Source organism: Stenella coeruleoalba (assembly GCF_951394435.1).
Source record: "Stenella coeruleoalba genome assembly, chromosome: 10".
NCBI classification, from domain to species: Eukaryota; Metazoa; Chordata; class Mammalia; order Artiodactyla; family Delphinidae; genus Stenella; species Stenella coeruleoalba.
The window spans coordinates 81,477,237-81,491,894 of NC_137156.1; the positions used below are offsets into that span (position 1 = coordinate 81,477,237).

Consider the following 14,658-nt stretch of genomic DNA (forward strand, 5'->3'; position numbering starts at 1 on the left):
CCCAAGGAACAATGGATGGCACGGCTATTCCATCCTAGGCAATGGGGGGCCATGTGCACAGTGCCCATGAGAATGACAGTAAAGACAGCTGATTTGGCAGGGCTGCTCCCACGTTGATAGTGTACTTAAGGCTTCCTGCTGGACTGGGTCAGGAGAAAGGAAAGCAAGCCTGCTCTCAGAAGTGATGGAGGTGCTGGTGAGTGGGCGTGTGGAAGGAGGACACCTGTATCTTGATGTCAGCAGGCACACTGGCTACTGCTGTGCCCAAAAAGTAGGACAGAGAAGTGGACCACTGGGGTCCCCAGACCCTACAGGAGCCCCTGGTTGGGAATATCACACCCAAGGCTCAAGGCAGACCAGAGGGATGAAAGGCAGCAGGACGCACCTGTCCAGCAGTTCCAGTCAGGCCCGGGAATGCCACCCTCGCTCCTGCTTAGAGCAGAAACCAGCAACAACTCAAAATTCATCTCGCTCTTTGAACACATCTTTCTGACCACGAGGCTGCATCCTCTCTATTTGAGTGTGGTGTGTGGTGCCTGTGTGCACGTACGTGTGAGTGTATATGTGTGTGTGTTTCTGTGTTCAGATGCTCACCATTTTCTGTGCTCTTTGCAGCCAAACTTGGATCCCAACCACCCCTGGTACAAAAGATGGCAAGACCTACATGCCAACAGTCGGGAGGAAGAAAGAATTTAAAGCTACCAGTGCCGATTCCAGTGCTTTGGAGACACAGCAAGAGCACAAGTCAACATGAAGGAATTCTTTTTACTACAGCAGCTGTTCTCCTGAGACTCCTTCTTCCTGTATTTAACCTTTCATTCTTGGGGCTGGAAAGAAACACACAGGAAAACCCCAGCCTCCTATGCTGAGTAAATTCACAGCTAAATCCGGGCACCAGCGCTGGCTTGAAACAACACAGCCATCTTCCTGTAACTGATTATTTGCCATGTAACTGAAGCAGCTGGTGCTTGCTCCTGATTAAACGCACGCACTCCAAGAACCACATAATGAGGCGACGGCACCGTAAACACTACGTGTGGTTTCAGTGGGAAATAAATTGTATCCAGCAGCTGATGGGTAACCATGGGCTAGGGCTAGGGTTGACTCTGATCACAGGAATCACTCCCATAGTGAAGCCTCCTGGCCTCCTTACCCTTTGTGGAAAATAAAAAAAAACCACAAAGACAGTCTTACCACACACGAAACTCTCTGGCGGCACGGCAAAGATGCTCTGGCCCTTCAGTGACTCTGGGTGGGCACAGGTGGCTGTCACGAAGCCCTGCAGCGTCCTGCTCAGCAGCCACGGGGGCAGCCACTTCAGCTGGCAGTCGCACAGGAAGCTGTCGCTGCTGATATGGCTGAAAGCAAGACAAAAGGGTCGTGTGAAGTGTGACCGCAAAGAAGGGATATCTGCCTCTGTGCCCCGAATGACCCATCGCCTCCGATCAGCTTGTGCCGTGAAAGTCAGCAAGCTTGAATGGGAGATGCTCTTTCTTACGGCTCCTCTCCTGCGACCTAGAGCGGTAAGTACAGTCTACCTGGAGACTGTGAGAAAACGCAGCTTCTGGCTCAGTGGGTTGGATTCTGCATCGCTGACAGGCCGCCAGGTGATGCTGACTCCGCTGGTCTAAGGGCCACACTTCAAGTAGCAGCCACCCGGAGTTCACACGTGTCCCACGACAGCCACTGCGCTCATGTGACCCCAGGGATGCCGTCTCCCGGCCTCTGAGCATCCCACAGACAGGAGTAGCCTCCTCTCTGCTTTTTCCCACCCCCCCGATAAGCCACCTGGAGTGTCCAAGCTCCATGCGAGGCTCCGATCTCAAGCCCGAGAAGGGCTCCCTTTTCTGTGTGGCTGCTCTGTTTTCATCTGGCAGGGCTGCACGTTTCCTTGCATCCAAATGTCAGCCTCGCGGGCGTGCTCCCCTCTTGTTTGTGTATTTATCTCCACACCAGCGCTATTCAGGAGGCCGGCAGGATTCGGCTCCGCTCCCTAAATAGTGCCTGTGAGTTAATTGCCACTGCCCAGGGAGCATGAGAACGCACAACTTGGGTTTTGTGAGGCTCCAACCAAAACAGAGCATATTTTCTTTCTCATTTCTCAGCAACTGAGGATCAGCTTTTTCAACAGAAATCGGAATCGCCATCTCTGCGGACATTCCTTCCTGAGGAGTCACTCGAAGATAAGTCAGCTGAGGGGCTGAGCTGCCGTGTTCCTGGAAGACCTCGGGCTGTGAGCTCAAGAGCGGAGGTTAGCCCGGCACGGGGATGGACACAGGACTTACTACGTGCGCTTCCCTGGAATAAACTGTCCCCGGTACGTGGTGACAAAAAAGGGGTACCGGGATGCTCTGAAATTCCAAAAATGTCACATGGGCCAGTGATAGAGCAATGGCCTCCCCCCCCCCCCACCACATTCCTCAGGCCCCTTTCTCGTTCTTCATTTCACTCTGACCTTCTAAAGAGCAGGGAAACCATCAAACTAGTAAACAGCAAGGCAGAGAGAACCTGAAGGCAGAGAACCCAAGGCAGAGACGAAATGACATAGAATCTGCTCTTCGCTCCTCTCCTCACCGTTCCCGAATGAGCTGAGCATTTTAAACCAAATAATTTTGGGAAGTGCTCATTCAAGGCTGAAATAATTGAGCACAAAGCCATTATAACAGGGATGCTTGCCCATATTAGACCTTACAATCAGCCCTAGGTTTTGTATTTGATGGGCGGTAGGGCTGTGCTTAGCGATACTTGGAGAGAGGCTCTGTTGAGGAGTTACTGTAGGTGGTGGACGGGCCCTCACAGGTGAGCGCGAAGGAGCGGCTGAATCACACCAGCCTCTGGAGAGCTTCCCAGGGCAGGCTGTGTGTGGTGGTTGGGAAGGCTGCCGCCAGGCACAGGAGAACTCACGAGCCCAGGCGAAGAGTGGAAGGGCCTCTCCCCCTGTCAGAAGCACCGACGGCTTCCCATCAAGGGGCATCTGACGTGCCTGCCCCCTTCCGCAGGAAGGCCTGGGCACTACACACGAAGTCTAGGGGAGGACACTGGCCATCTCGGGGAGCCTTTAGCCCCTTGTGTCGGGGACAGGGACATATTTCATTCGAACCACAGGAACAAACTGGAGAAAACAAATCTGACGTTTCTCCTTGATCAGAAATGTGTTTGGAAAGGGTTAAGCTTCACGTCATGCATTCAGGGCATTTGCTGGCCGAGCTCCCTAGAGAATTTCCTGCCTCCTCTGCATGAAACCCTCCTCACACCGAGGGGTCCAGACCTTAGAAGACGGCAGGTACTCAGGGTGGACAGAAGGCTGTCCTGAAGAATGAGTTAGGATTAACGGGATGGAGGGAGAGAAATGGAGGGACCCGGTGGGACACCGACCTCCCCTCCACACGCACACATCTCCTCCGAGACCAAGCGTAGGCCAGACGGGGGATCGCTGGTGACCCCAAGGCTCTGCAGCTTCCCGCAGCCAGCAGGCACGGCCATTCCGGGCCCCCGCCTGCAGCCACCCCGGCACTCCGCTGGCTTATATCACACATTTTCATGATTCCAACACCAAATGTGTTTCTAATCATCGCTTGTGGAAATTTACCCAGAGGATGACTAAGTGCACAGCACAACCTGCCTTGATCCAATGGGGGAAGAAAATGACCAAGTGGGATTAACCGTTTCTCCCATCAGAGGACTGGGCCCACGGCCAGCCCCAGCTGGGTACATGCAGCGATTGATGGGAAGCCTAGGCAGGGGGCCAAGGCTGAGCCTCCAGAACCACACAGATGCATCTGCGGGGGAGGGGACCCAACACCTGGAAGGGCCCAGTTAGTCCCAACTAGAAAACTGTCTCAGGAAACCTGAGTCTTCAGGAGGCCCAAAGGAAAATCCTCTCTCCCTGCCCTGCTCTCTTTCTCTCTCTTCCCTTTAACTCGATCTTTTTTACTTCCAACATGTTATTTGGAAAGTTTCAAAGACAGAAATGCTGGAGGGAAATGCACCGTGAACACTCACAGACTCACCACTTTGTAAAATCTGAATGTTCTGTGATACCTGCTTTATCACATATCTATCCAAGTGTCCATCCTTCCACGAACTCCCGTTCTAAGATCAGGACCCTTACGAGAAAGGGCACCAACTTGACAGACTTCAATCTCGCAGGACACTGAACGTCGTGAGGCCAGGGCCCGTCCACCTCGCCTCCCCTCACGCACCCCTGGGAACGCCACCGGGGCCTCTTCCTGCTTCGGTTTCCAACTATGGGGACTGCACCCCCCTACTGCCCCATTCCTCCCCTCCCCGCTGCCACCGAGGGTCCACCAGGATTGGCCGCAGGGACGAGGATGAGCTCAGGGTGCAAAGACGGCCATTGGCATGCCCGATGTTCTCAGCACTTGTAGGAACCCAAAGCTGCACCTTCAGGGAACTAGACATTATGGCTCAGACTCAATGGCTGCAGAATCGGACTCACGTACAGGAAGAAGAAAGGAAAGCTGCGTGTTGCTACCTGAATACTTAGATGAGCTCCTCTGCCAGAGACTAGGACACAGGCAAGCTCTTCTAACCCTTGTCGCCCATGGGCCCACACGGCAAGTCTGCAGCGGCAGCATCACGGCCCACAAACACCACGGGGGCCCTGGGAACACACGTGGGCTGGGCGTCTCCTCACTATCCCACGGTACGTGCCACCATCCCACGGAGAGCTCTGCCCTGCTCACAGCCCACCCAGATCTTTTAAGAAGCCCCTCTCAATACAAGCCCTTCATTGTAGGCACCCCTAAAAGATGAAGCACTTGTCCTTGACGTAATGAAAGGGAGGATTATCCATTTACAGAAGAGAGTTTGTTCCACATCACCCAGAGCAGCGGTTAGTCGACGACGGCCTGCAGGCCCACTGCCTGCTTTTGTAAATAAGAATTTACTGGCACACGGCCACACCTATTCGTTGATGTCTTATTTATGGCTGGTTTCTTGCTACAAGAGTCAAGTTGTCATGGCAGAGGCCCTGTGGCCCAAAAAGTTGAAAATATTTACTGTGGCCCTGTAAGCAAAAGTATACTGACCCTTGATTCAGAAGAAGCCCCCAGAGGGCATTTTTTTCAAAAAGACAATTGAACTTACAGACAACGATAAACGATCACAACTATTATATAAAATAGAGCATAATCCAATGAAGGCACTTCTTACTCGGAAATCCTCTACTCACGCCAACTGGGGCCACAGAATCCCCGGTACTTACAGCTCTTTAAGATTCTTCATCTTCACAAAGGCATCAAACTGGACAGACCTGATTGCATTCTCTCCAAGGTTCCTGAAAAAGAACATTCTCTACTTAGGCAAAGAAACTCCAGGCGCCCTTCAACTCAGCCACGTGTTTGAGCCACGACGCTCAGGGATTTTTCCTGACAGCCCAGGCTTCGCCAGCGAACCAGAGGCACGAGCCAGACACCCGTGTCCTGTCCTAAGGCCACGGTAAGCGGCTATTATTTCACCTACATTGACACGTGCAATAACTCTGGAACGAGCCAGCCTTAAGGGTGGCATCAAAGCTAAGCCAAGGCCCGCCCAGCAAGTCAACAGGCAAAACTTTCCCAACAGAATTGTGGCCGCACTTGATTCAAAGACAAAATACCCTAAGAATCAAGTACTAGAGGCATCCGCCTCGGTTGGTGACACACGGACGTCTCAGGGCTGGCTCCGTCCTCTTCCTCCCAGGCTCTCAGAGGCGAACACACCAGGAGGAACCTCCCAGTTAAACCCAGCGTGTACTCGGCACTGCTGCGCTGCTTTAGCAGTATAAAGGGTCCTGGTGGAAGTGGAAGGGAGCCCAGGGCCTGAGCAGGCCCAGGCAATGGGGAGGCCAGGCAGGAGGACGGCATTTATCTGAACACCGAGCGGCCATATGTTCTGTAACCGTTTCTGGCATAGGCAAAACGAAGGCCAAAGTTGAAGCTGACTTAGAAGGAAGCAGCTGGTGTTTCCAAATAGCCTGTCTCAGTTTACAAAGATGCTTTTAAATTGCTCACAGACTTCCCCGGCAGCCACGTTTGGCAGGCCTGTGGGTCAGGGAAGGTACTCACAGGTGCTCCAGACCTTCCAGCCCCGAGAACGCTCTCTTAGCCACGGACTTGATCTTGTTTCCCGACAGAGTTCTGCAGTTTCCAAACATCCAGAAACAGAGGTGGGGTGGGAGCGGGAGGGAGAGCAACAAGGGAGGGTGGGGAGAAAGAGAACACACAATTAGGGTGGTGCTATCTGATAAGCCTGTCCAGGGAGAGGCAGGTGGAAATCTGACCCCTGCCGAGATTATGCATCTGAGGTATGTGGGCCCTCCCCCTTCTGAAATGAGATACTTTTATCTTTATTAGAATTTAACAGTGATGACAGGTAGGAATTGCATGCGCTGTCTCGCCAAAAAGGCCCCTTGCAGCGTTAAGTGGAAATCACCTTGTCCAGCCTGGGCTCTCTCTCTCTCTCTAAGGACCACCCTGGGGGGAGTGTAGCCATAGTCCCACAGGGGAGAGAGAACTCACCGCTGCTCCAGCGAGAGGAAGCAGTCAGGAGGAAAACTCTTGGAACTAAAAACTACCACCCACTTCTGAAAGCTGCCTTCTGGGGATAAAGGTCCCCAGAGGAGGCAAGAGGAGGACAGGACAGTGGGTATCTATGGAGACGGCCCCCCAGCTCCGGGGCACACGCTGGCAGCCACGATGAGGCCACAGTGCGCTGCACCCCTGCCTGCGAGAAGGCCCCTCGGCTCTTCAGCAAGAGCCCGGGTTTTAAATGATGCCAACGGCCCGAGGTTATTAAATCCTAGATAGACAGGTCCTCAACGGTCAGCCCCCCAGGCTATCTAATGCCTGTACCTGGACTACCTACCCATGAGAAGGGGGGTCTCGCTTCCAGAGAATTCCAATCACAGTCTCATAAGTGACTGTCAAGAGTTTTCTCAGAAACCCAAATCTGCCCCTGCAGTACACATGGAAGAAACGGATGCCTCTTCCATGGGCTGTCATCCAAAGGGAAGTCTGTGTTGGAACTGGGGTAGGGGTGGCACCTAGAGTGGCTGGACGTTGGGAATGAAAAGCATCAAGGTTCCAGTTTTCCCTCCTCGTTATCAGATGCTCTGATGAGAGCCCACCAAGGAGTTCCCTCTAACTGCTGCTGGCACAGGAAATTCTGCCAGCGAACACCTGAGGTAGTGCTGACAAGTATGGGGCTCTTTGACGATGGTGTCCACCGGGACTCTCCAAAGGGTAGGTTAAGAAGGACATGGGCTGCTGGGAACCAGCTCCTGGGAGGTCTCAGCACCGCAGGTGTGGGACAGGGACTCCTAGGCACTGAGGGCAGGTGGTCAGGAGAAAGCCTTAGAGAAAGGCAGGCCGGCTCAGCCCCTCGCCAGGAGGGGAATTCCTTGTCTAGAACCCACCGAGGACCAGGGGAAAGATCTCGACTAAAGGCCAGATCTATCTTCAGACCTTCGTTAAGACGGGACCCACAAGGGAAAACAGCAAGCACACAGCCCTCCCCGAGAAGAGGGAAGAAAAGAAATGCGAGCCTTGAAGAAAACCAAAGACGGCAGGGCAGCCTGGCACCGCCTGCCACACGGGCCCCGGGCTCCCACCCAAGTGCCAAAGGCTCCTGGGGCCCGGCAGGCAAGGACCAGCAGGCTGCCTCCGGGAGATGGGATCACACACACAGAGGACCCAGCCCTCGCCAGGGGACTCGGGAGGCAGCCGGACCACAGGGCTGCGCACCCCAAGTGCGTCAGGATGGGTGCCCTCCCAGGTCCTCTGCTGATGCAGCCCCCCTGGCAACTCTGGGCTCGGCCCTCAGACAAAGCAGCTCTGTGCCCTGCCTCCGGAGGGTAAAGGAGCACAACGGCCAGAGAGCCCTTTGCCTTCTCCTTCTCTGGGAGGCGGTCTGCATGGATGTGAGAACAACCTCACCCAGAAAGCGTTTCCACAACTGCACCACAGAGCAAGTCCAGCCAGCACCAGCCCGCAGGGCACCAAAGCCCGGCGCTACTGAGAGCACTGCCAGCCTCTCACTCACTCAGATGCCCCAGGCCGAGCCACTGCGGGCTCCAGGTCCTAGTGAACGGTATTGAACTGTTTAGTGAAATCTTCCGTAAACAAGATCCAGGAAAAAAAGCTGTGCTTTATATCATCCATTAAATATTAGTCACGTTGGCCTCTCCTACCACGAGGGCAGGCTGTTCCTCCTAACGGCGACAATACCAATAAAACAAACTCTCAGATGCTCGATTATCCAGGAGCGCATCTCCTGTTGGTGGATTACAGTAGGTCCTCACATTCCCCAGCAGGCGTCTGCGGGTGGGGGCCGGGGCTCGGCTGGCAGACTGTGGTTCCAGTGACAGGCCGCTGTGTGCGCACGGGAGAGCTGGGGCTGTGGGCCAGGTGTGTCCCCGTGCCTGTGTGCCACGTGCCGGTGGGCAGCGGAGACGTGGCGCACCTGATCGATGGCTCCCGGAAGGCAGAGCCGGCCCCACGTCCCCCGCGCCAGCGACGTGGAGCAGACGGTGACCCTGGGGATCACCTATCACACCCTCTCCCCCAGCCCCGCCAACCCAGCCAAGGGTCTTCCGGCTCTTGCCGCCTTCACCCCAGGAAGGCTGAAGGGCAGCGGCTACTGCTGTGTCACTCGGCCCCCTGCCCCCAGGAATGCCCCGGAGAGAGCTGGAACCACGGGGCGGCACCTGCCTCCTCTTCGTCTTTAAGTGACCGAACCCTCCCCTCTGCGGCTGACCTGTGCTCCAGAAACCCTGCCTCCCCTCCTCCCCGGGCTATGAGCTCAGCAGGCCCCCAGCAGGTGTTCCAAAAGCATTCTGCAAGGAGGGGCGTCGGCTGGGTGCGTGTAATGAACGCCCTGCCAGGAAGCTCCGCACTGAGGAACCCTCCCAAATGGCTGTGTTCAGCAGCTGGAAAAATGAAGGGCAGGGCAGGCTTCGCAGACGGAAGCCTTTTATGGCTCCGCTGCTCACTTGTTCCTTTCCTGGAAGACGTTTTAGTTTCGGGCTGCCCTCGGGCACGGCAGGGAGAACCCCGGGTCCTCAAGTAAGAGAGTGCAGGCCAGCTAGCGTGTCCACCTTCCCTTCTGAGGGAGGTCTCTGACCTCCGCCCCTCAGTTGCTTCCACCGCCGAGCCCACCAGCGGCTCTAGAGGGACTGCCCCCCTCCTGGCTGATGTGAGCCCCCCCCATTTGTAATGGGTCCGACAGACTCACCCCCAGGCCGCTTAAACAGGGCCTCTCGGTGGCACGGCCACGCCGCGGAGCGTCCGCGCATTGCTCTGGGGAGACCAAAGCAGCACGGGTTCCTCCCCGCTTCATTCAACAAACGCTGACTCAACACCGTTAGCCGTTAGGAAGGCGGCTCCAGGCTGCACACAGGCTGGTGTATGTGGAACCAGAAGCCCGGCGTCCCCAAGGGCCAGGCACACCTCACGAGGCAGGAAGAGCCTCCACGGCCCGCTCACAGTGCTTTCTAACCGGAGCTGTGCGCCCGGATCACAGGAAAGCATGGGCCTTCCTTTTCCCCCCTTAATGTGGAAGATTTCACACACCCGCATAGGCAGACGGGAGGGTGTCGTGAGCCCCACGTGCCCGCCACACAGCTACGACCATCACCTGATGGTGCCAATCCTGTTCCGTCTCTGCCCACTCCTCACTGCCAACCTGGGCTGGACCACTGGGAATATCTATCACATAGTTTTCTTTTTTTATCCAAGAAGAGGATTCTTTTTTTTTGTCTTTTGCAACATAACCACAACACCATGGCACCTAAGTAAATGACTGCATATATTTAATCATATTAAGGAACCACTGTCACTGTCCCGCTTTCCCCCAGTTGTGTGCATCTCTCCGGTTTTTTTGGAAAAGGATACAAGAGCGTCCAGGCCCAAGATCCTGATCAGTGGGGCTGGGCGGGAGGAGACTGGACACTGCATTTTACAGTGTCACCGTGAACCCACTGCTTCCAAACACCCACGTCAAGCGGCCAGTGCAAGCAAGGGTTACGGGCACTCGTGCTGCCTTCTTGGGACTTTACACAGGACTGTTACCCTAGTCCAGTGGGTCAAACGCCGGACTGTTACCCTAGTCCAGTAGGAGAACATGCTGGGGAACAGACAGCAGGCGATTAGGAAGGCGGCTCTAGGCTACGGACAGCGAACGGCTTTTGCCGAACCGGAAGCCCTAGTGCCCTCAAGGGTCACCGCCCCCAGCTGGCAGGGAAGAGCCTCCTGGAAGCCGCGACACCCAAGAACCGGCTCCAGGTTCCACCGCAGGGACAGGCCCCGCAGAGAAGGCTTGTGTTGAATGGCTGCGCAGGCGCCCAGCACGCCGGCTCCACCATCCCCGCAGCTGCATCCCGAGCTTGAGGCTCCTCTGGTCAATGACAGGCCTCTGTCCACCCCGTCGTGCTGTCCTGGCTCTTCCCAAACCTGCTGGGTAAAGGGCCCAGGAGGTGGGGGAGAAAGGAGCATTTGTTTAGGGGAGAAAAAGAAGGCCGACAGGCATTTGTGACCCACTATCAGAACGCAGGAGCCTCAAGAAGAGAACGAATCCTCAGACAGCCAAAACGGCTGACGCGTGCAACTCCCAGACTAGCAAAGGCGTGAAAAACCCCACTTTTCAAAACAAATTAGAAACGTTAACTCTGCAGAAAGCCCCTGCCTCCACGGGCTTTCCCGGAGCCTCGCCCTCCACTGCTGCTTTCAAAATATTTACTTTATCCTCGTGCTCTGCTCGGCTCGCCGTCACCACAACAGGCTGGGGGAGACGGAGTGGGGGCCGTCTTCTGTCTTGTCCTCCTCCAATCCCTCCCCCACAGCAGCTAGTGAACAGTGATAACAGCTCCCACCCCCGTGCCTATACGTTCCTTGGGAGGCATCTGTAGAGAGTGCTGGGGAGATGCAGAAAGAGGGTAGGACTAGGGGAGGCCCAAGGCTTCGGGGCCACACGGGTGAGTCCCAGGCCTGCCGCTCACCGGCTGTGTGATCTTGGGCAAAATCCCTTCCCCTGTGTGTCCTCATCTGCAGCAGAAACACACACACACACACACACACACACACACACACACACACACACACACACACACACACACACACACACACACACACACACACACACACACACACACACACACACACACACACACACACACACACACACACACACACACACACACACACACGCCTCGCAAATTCTAGGAGCATAGAAAAACAAACCCCAAACACCAGAAACCTTGAATAAAAAACAGCTACTGTATGGTCATGATTGTTTCCGTTTACGATTATGATTGACAACAAAAAAGACTGCCCGAAGACTCAAAACCATCAAGAGTTACTTGGCTTTAGACGTTTAGAATTTCTAGAAATTCGGTAAGAGGGCAAGACTCCTTTGAGCAAAGAACAACAAAAAAGTTGGCTGTTTTCACATCAGTCAAGAATTGAACGGGAGAAAAGACCCAACAGGCCTCCAAACACCAGCTCTCTAGCCCCAAAGAAACCAACACCCAGGGCAGTGATGAGGTGGTGGGTCAGGGAGAAGGTGGGATGCCTTCTGCCCCCCTATTCAGACTTTCCTTCCCAAACAAAAGAAGATAAATGTGCCAACGCTCCCAGGGGCGGGCGCAGAACACAGGGTGTAGGGGCCCGTGGAGCCGTCTCCATGCACCAGCCCCACGGATCTTCCGACGCCCAGATACTCACAGCTTGCTGAGGCTGTCAAGCCCTGTGAAAGCACCACTGGTGTCCTCGATTGTCCCCGAAATCTCGTTGTGGTCCAGGTCCCTGGGGAGGAGACAGACAGAAAGCTCACCATTCAGTCTGTGGCAGGAAGAGAGACTCACACCCATTCTGCCACCTTGAAGAAGCTCAAAACATCTCGGTGTGTTCTAGGTGCCCAAACGGAACATCCAGTTAAGATTAGAGGCGTGGGCTTCCCTGGTGGCGCAGTGGTTAAGAATCCACCTGCCTATACAGGGGACACGGGTTTGAGCCCTGGTCCGGGAAGATCCCACATGCCGCGAAGCAACTAAGCCCGTGCGCCGCAACTAGTGAGCCTGTGCTCTAGAGCCCGCAAGCCAAAACTACTGAGACTACGTGCCACAACTACTGAAGCCCGCGCGCCTAGAGCCCGTGCTCTGCAACGAAAGAAGCCACCGCAATGAGAAGACTGCGCACCGCCACGAAGAGTAGCCCCCGCTCGCCGCAACTAGAGAAAGTCCACGTGCAGCAACGAAGACCCAACACAGCCAAAAATAAATAAATTAATTAATTAAAAAAAAAAGATTAGGGGCATGACCACTGAGCCACCCTGCCGTGAGAACTGGCTTTCTCAGCCTCGCAACACAGCTGACGTAGGCCTTGGACTGGCAGCTCCCCAGCTGCATGTGCTGCTCCCCAGTGGGCACATGCCAGGCCCCAGGGGAAAGCCTGCTTTGGATTCTGCCCCCAAAGAGCGGACCTCTGTCCACTGCTCTGAGAATGAGTCCGAAAGGTTCCCTAAGGTTCCCACCTGCTTTCACCCCAGCCAGGGTCCCTTTCCTGGACTTGACCGAGAAACTGCAGAAGGCACATGGAGGAAAGGACAGGGAAGAAAGAGGCCCCAGCACAGGGCCCTCTCTAGTGGGTTTGGCGCCCAGAGCCCGTCTCCCCCCAGGGCCTGCACAGGTGCTGACTCTCAGCCAGGGACGACATCTGGGTGCTGAGTCAGACTGGTGACCCAATTGCCAAGACCAGAGGACCAGGCCAACTTTTCGGCCCAGTCTCCGCCAACAACGCAAATCACAAGGCCAATGACTCAGCTTCCTCCCCCAGCTTCCAAGGGCAGGTCACCCCAGCGGGCAACACACCCCACCTGGCGACCAGGCCCCCATGCTGCCCTGGGCTGGCCCGCTCCAACTTTCCACGAGCTCCGCCACACCTTCCCCTCCTGAGCCTCAGGAGATGCGGGCCAGGACCAGAAAGGATGCTGCTCTCGGCTCCCGTGAGCGCCCGCGGGGAGGGGAGCTCAGACCTTGGAGAGAAATGCTCATTCTGACCTTTACTTTACAAGCGGAAGCTCAGAGCCGAGATCCTGAGGCTGGAAGGGCCTCGTCCTTTCATCAGGTTCCTCCCATTATCTTGGTCCTGAAACACCCGGGACCCGGGGCTGCTGCTCTGTGTCTCCCTGCTCTGAGCCCCAGCTACCAAAGGTTTTTTCTCATTTCTCTGGCCTCCTGAGTCTGAACGTCCCGGCCTTGTCATTCAGCACTGCCATGGCTCCGAGGCTGACCTCGGCTTGAGCAGCCTGGCGTCGGGCTCTTTCTCACTCCTCCACGACGGCCTGGCAGGAAGCCTCTGCCGCCTCTGCTAAGCGCAAGTGCAAAGGCCTTCCTCCCCGGCACGCCGGAATAGGCCGCTCTTTCTGCAGGGGGCATAGCTGGGAGGGAGGCCTCAGACCCCACGGCCACTGCCTGTTGAAATCCAGATGCCGCTCCCACCGTCCCCAACCCCCGCTTTATGGCTGCTTGTTCTGTTGCCTGGAAGTTCTCGAAAGCCCAGAAAAGCCCAGAAAATTTTCTGAAGTCCCAGAAAAGCACCCTGCAGCAACTCCTGGCAACTCCCTCCACCTCACGGGGAACTTCGAGGGAAATGACATGATCATCTCCATTGTGTTAAATGACCCTAAAAAGGCTCCGGGAGAGACACGGGATTCCCTCATCACCTCTTCTGGAAACGGGCGTCCTGGATGCAGGCTATATGCTGAAGAAGTTGAGACGCTAGCCCAAGACACGAGCCTCAGGATTGCCCTGGCTCAGATAGAAATACTCAGGACTGAAACGTGGAAGTCGCAGCGGGAAGGCTCAGGATGGGAAAGACGGCCCCAAGGCTGCTGATCTGGGGGCGGCAGCGCGCAGCCTGGGGAACCTTTCCCACTGCCGGACCCCACGTCCCGCCAAGCGCACTGCAGGAACCAGTGCGTGGTGATGACAGTTTTCTTTGAGTCGTCATCACTCTAGGCACCACCCCGGGGGGAATGAGGGACACTTTTCTGCTCAACCAGCTCTTTTTCGATTTATTACATGAAACTTTGAGAGTCTGGCACACATCACAGGTCAGCTTTGGATCTAATTGTGACTCAAGACCAATGAGAAGGGAATGCAGTGAAGCAGCTGGTGTGCTCTATTCTGCTCTCCCACCAACCCAACGGGGAAGGACGTACAAGACGCGCAGGCTTTTGAGTCCCCGGAAGGCGCCTTCCGCGATGTGACTGATGGAGTTGTGGCCGAGGCGTAGGATGCTCAAGCTACTCAGGTCAGCCAGGCTCTCCTCGTCCAGCCGGGTCAGATTATTGAAGGACAGGATCCTGAGGGAGGGGAGGGGAAAGCAAACATCGCAATCAGGTTGCACGGCATTGCCCTCCCCCTCTTCTCCCGAACGTACAGCCACGGTCGGCCAGTCACCTAGGTCCCAGTGGGAAGGGATACGCCCACGAGGATCCCGAGGGCAAAATGGTCTCACAGCTAGAAACCCACCAGGGCTTGATACCCATACATTTTGACTCCTGGAAGGAGGGCTGTAAACTGGGAGCACTACACAGCACAGGGTCATACAACAAAGAAGCACAAGGCTCCAACCCCTGCATGCACCTGGTGTCCATGGC

General features: G+C 55.6%; 1 protein-coding gene across 2 annotated transcripts in view; it reads right to left on the reverse strand.

Moving 5' to 3' along the window:
* LRIG1 (leucine rich repeats and immunoglobulin like domains 1) overlaps positions 1 to 14,658 on the reverse strand; it is a 119,012-nt gene that overhangs the window by 14,266 nt on the left and 90,088 nt on the right. For both annotated transcript variants that reach the window (XM_079935012.1, XM_079935011.1), the window contains 5 exons: positions 14,218 to 14,361; positions 11,721 to 11,801; positions 6,069 to 6,140; positions 5,228 to 5,299; positions 1,195 to 1,358 (listed from right to left, as the gene is read on the reverse strand). In XM_079935012.1, the coding sequence (XP_079791138.1) occupies positions 1,195 to 1,358; positions 5,228 to 5,299; positions 6,069 to 6,140; positions 11,721 to 11,801; positions 14,218 to 14,361 (533 nt within the window). The remainder of the gene's footprint in view (positions 1 to 1,194; positions 1,359 to 5,227; positions 5,300 to 6,068; positions 6,141 to 11,720; positions 11,802 to 14,217; positions 14,362 to 14,658) is intronic.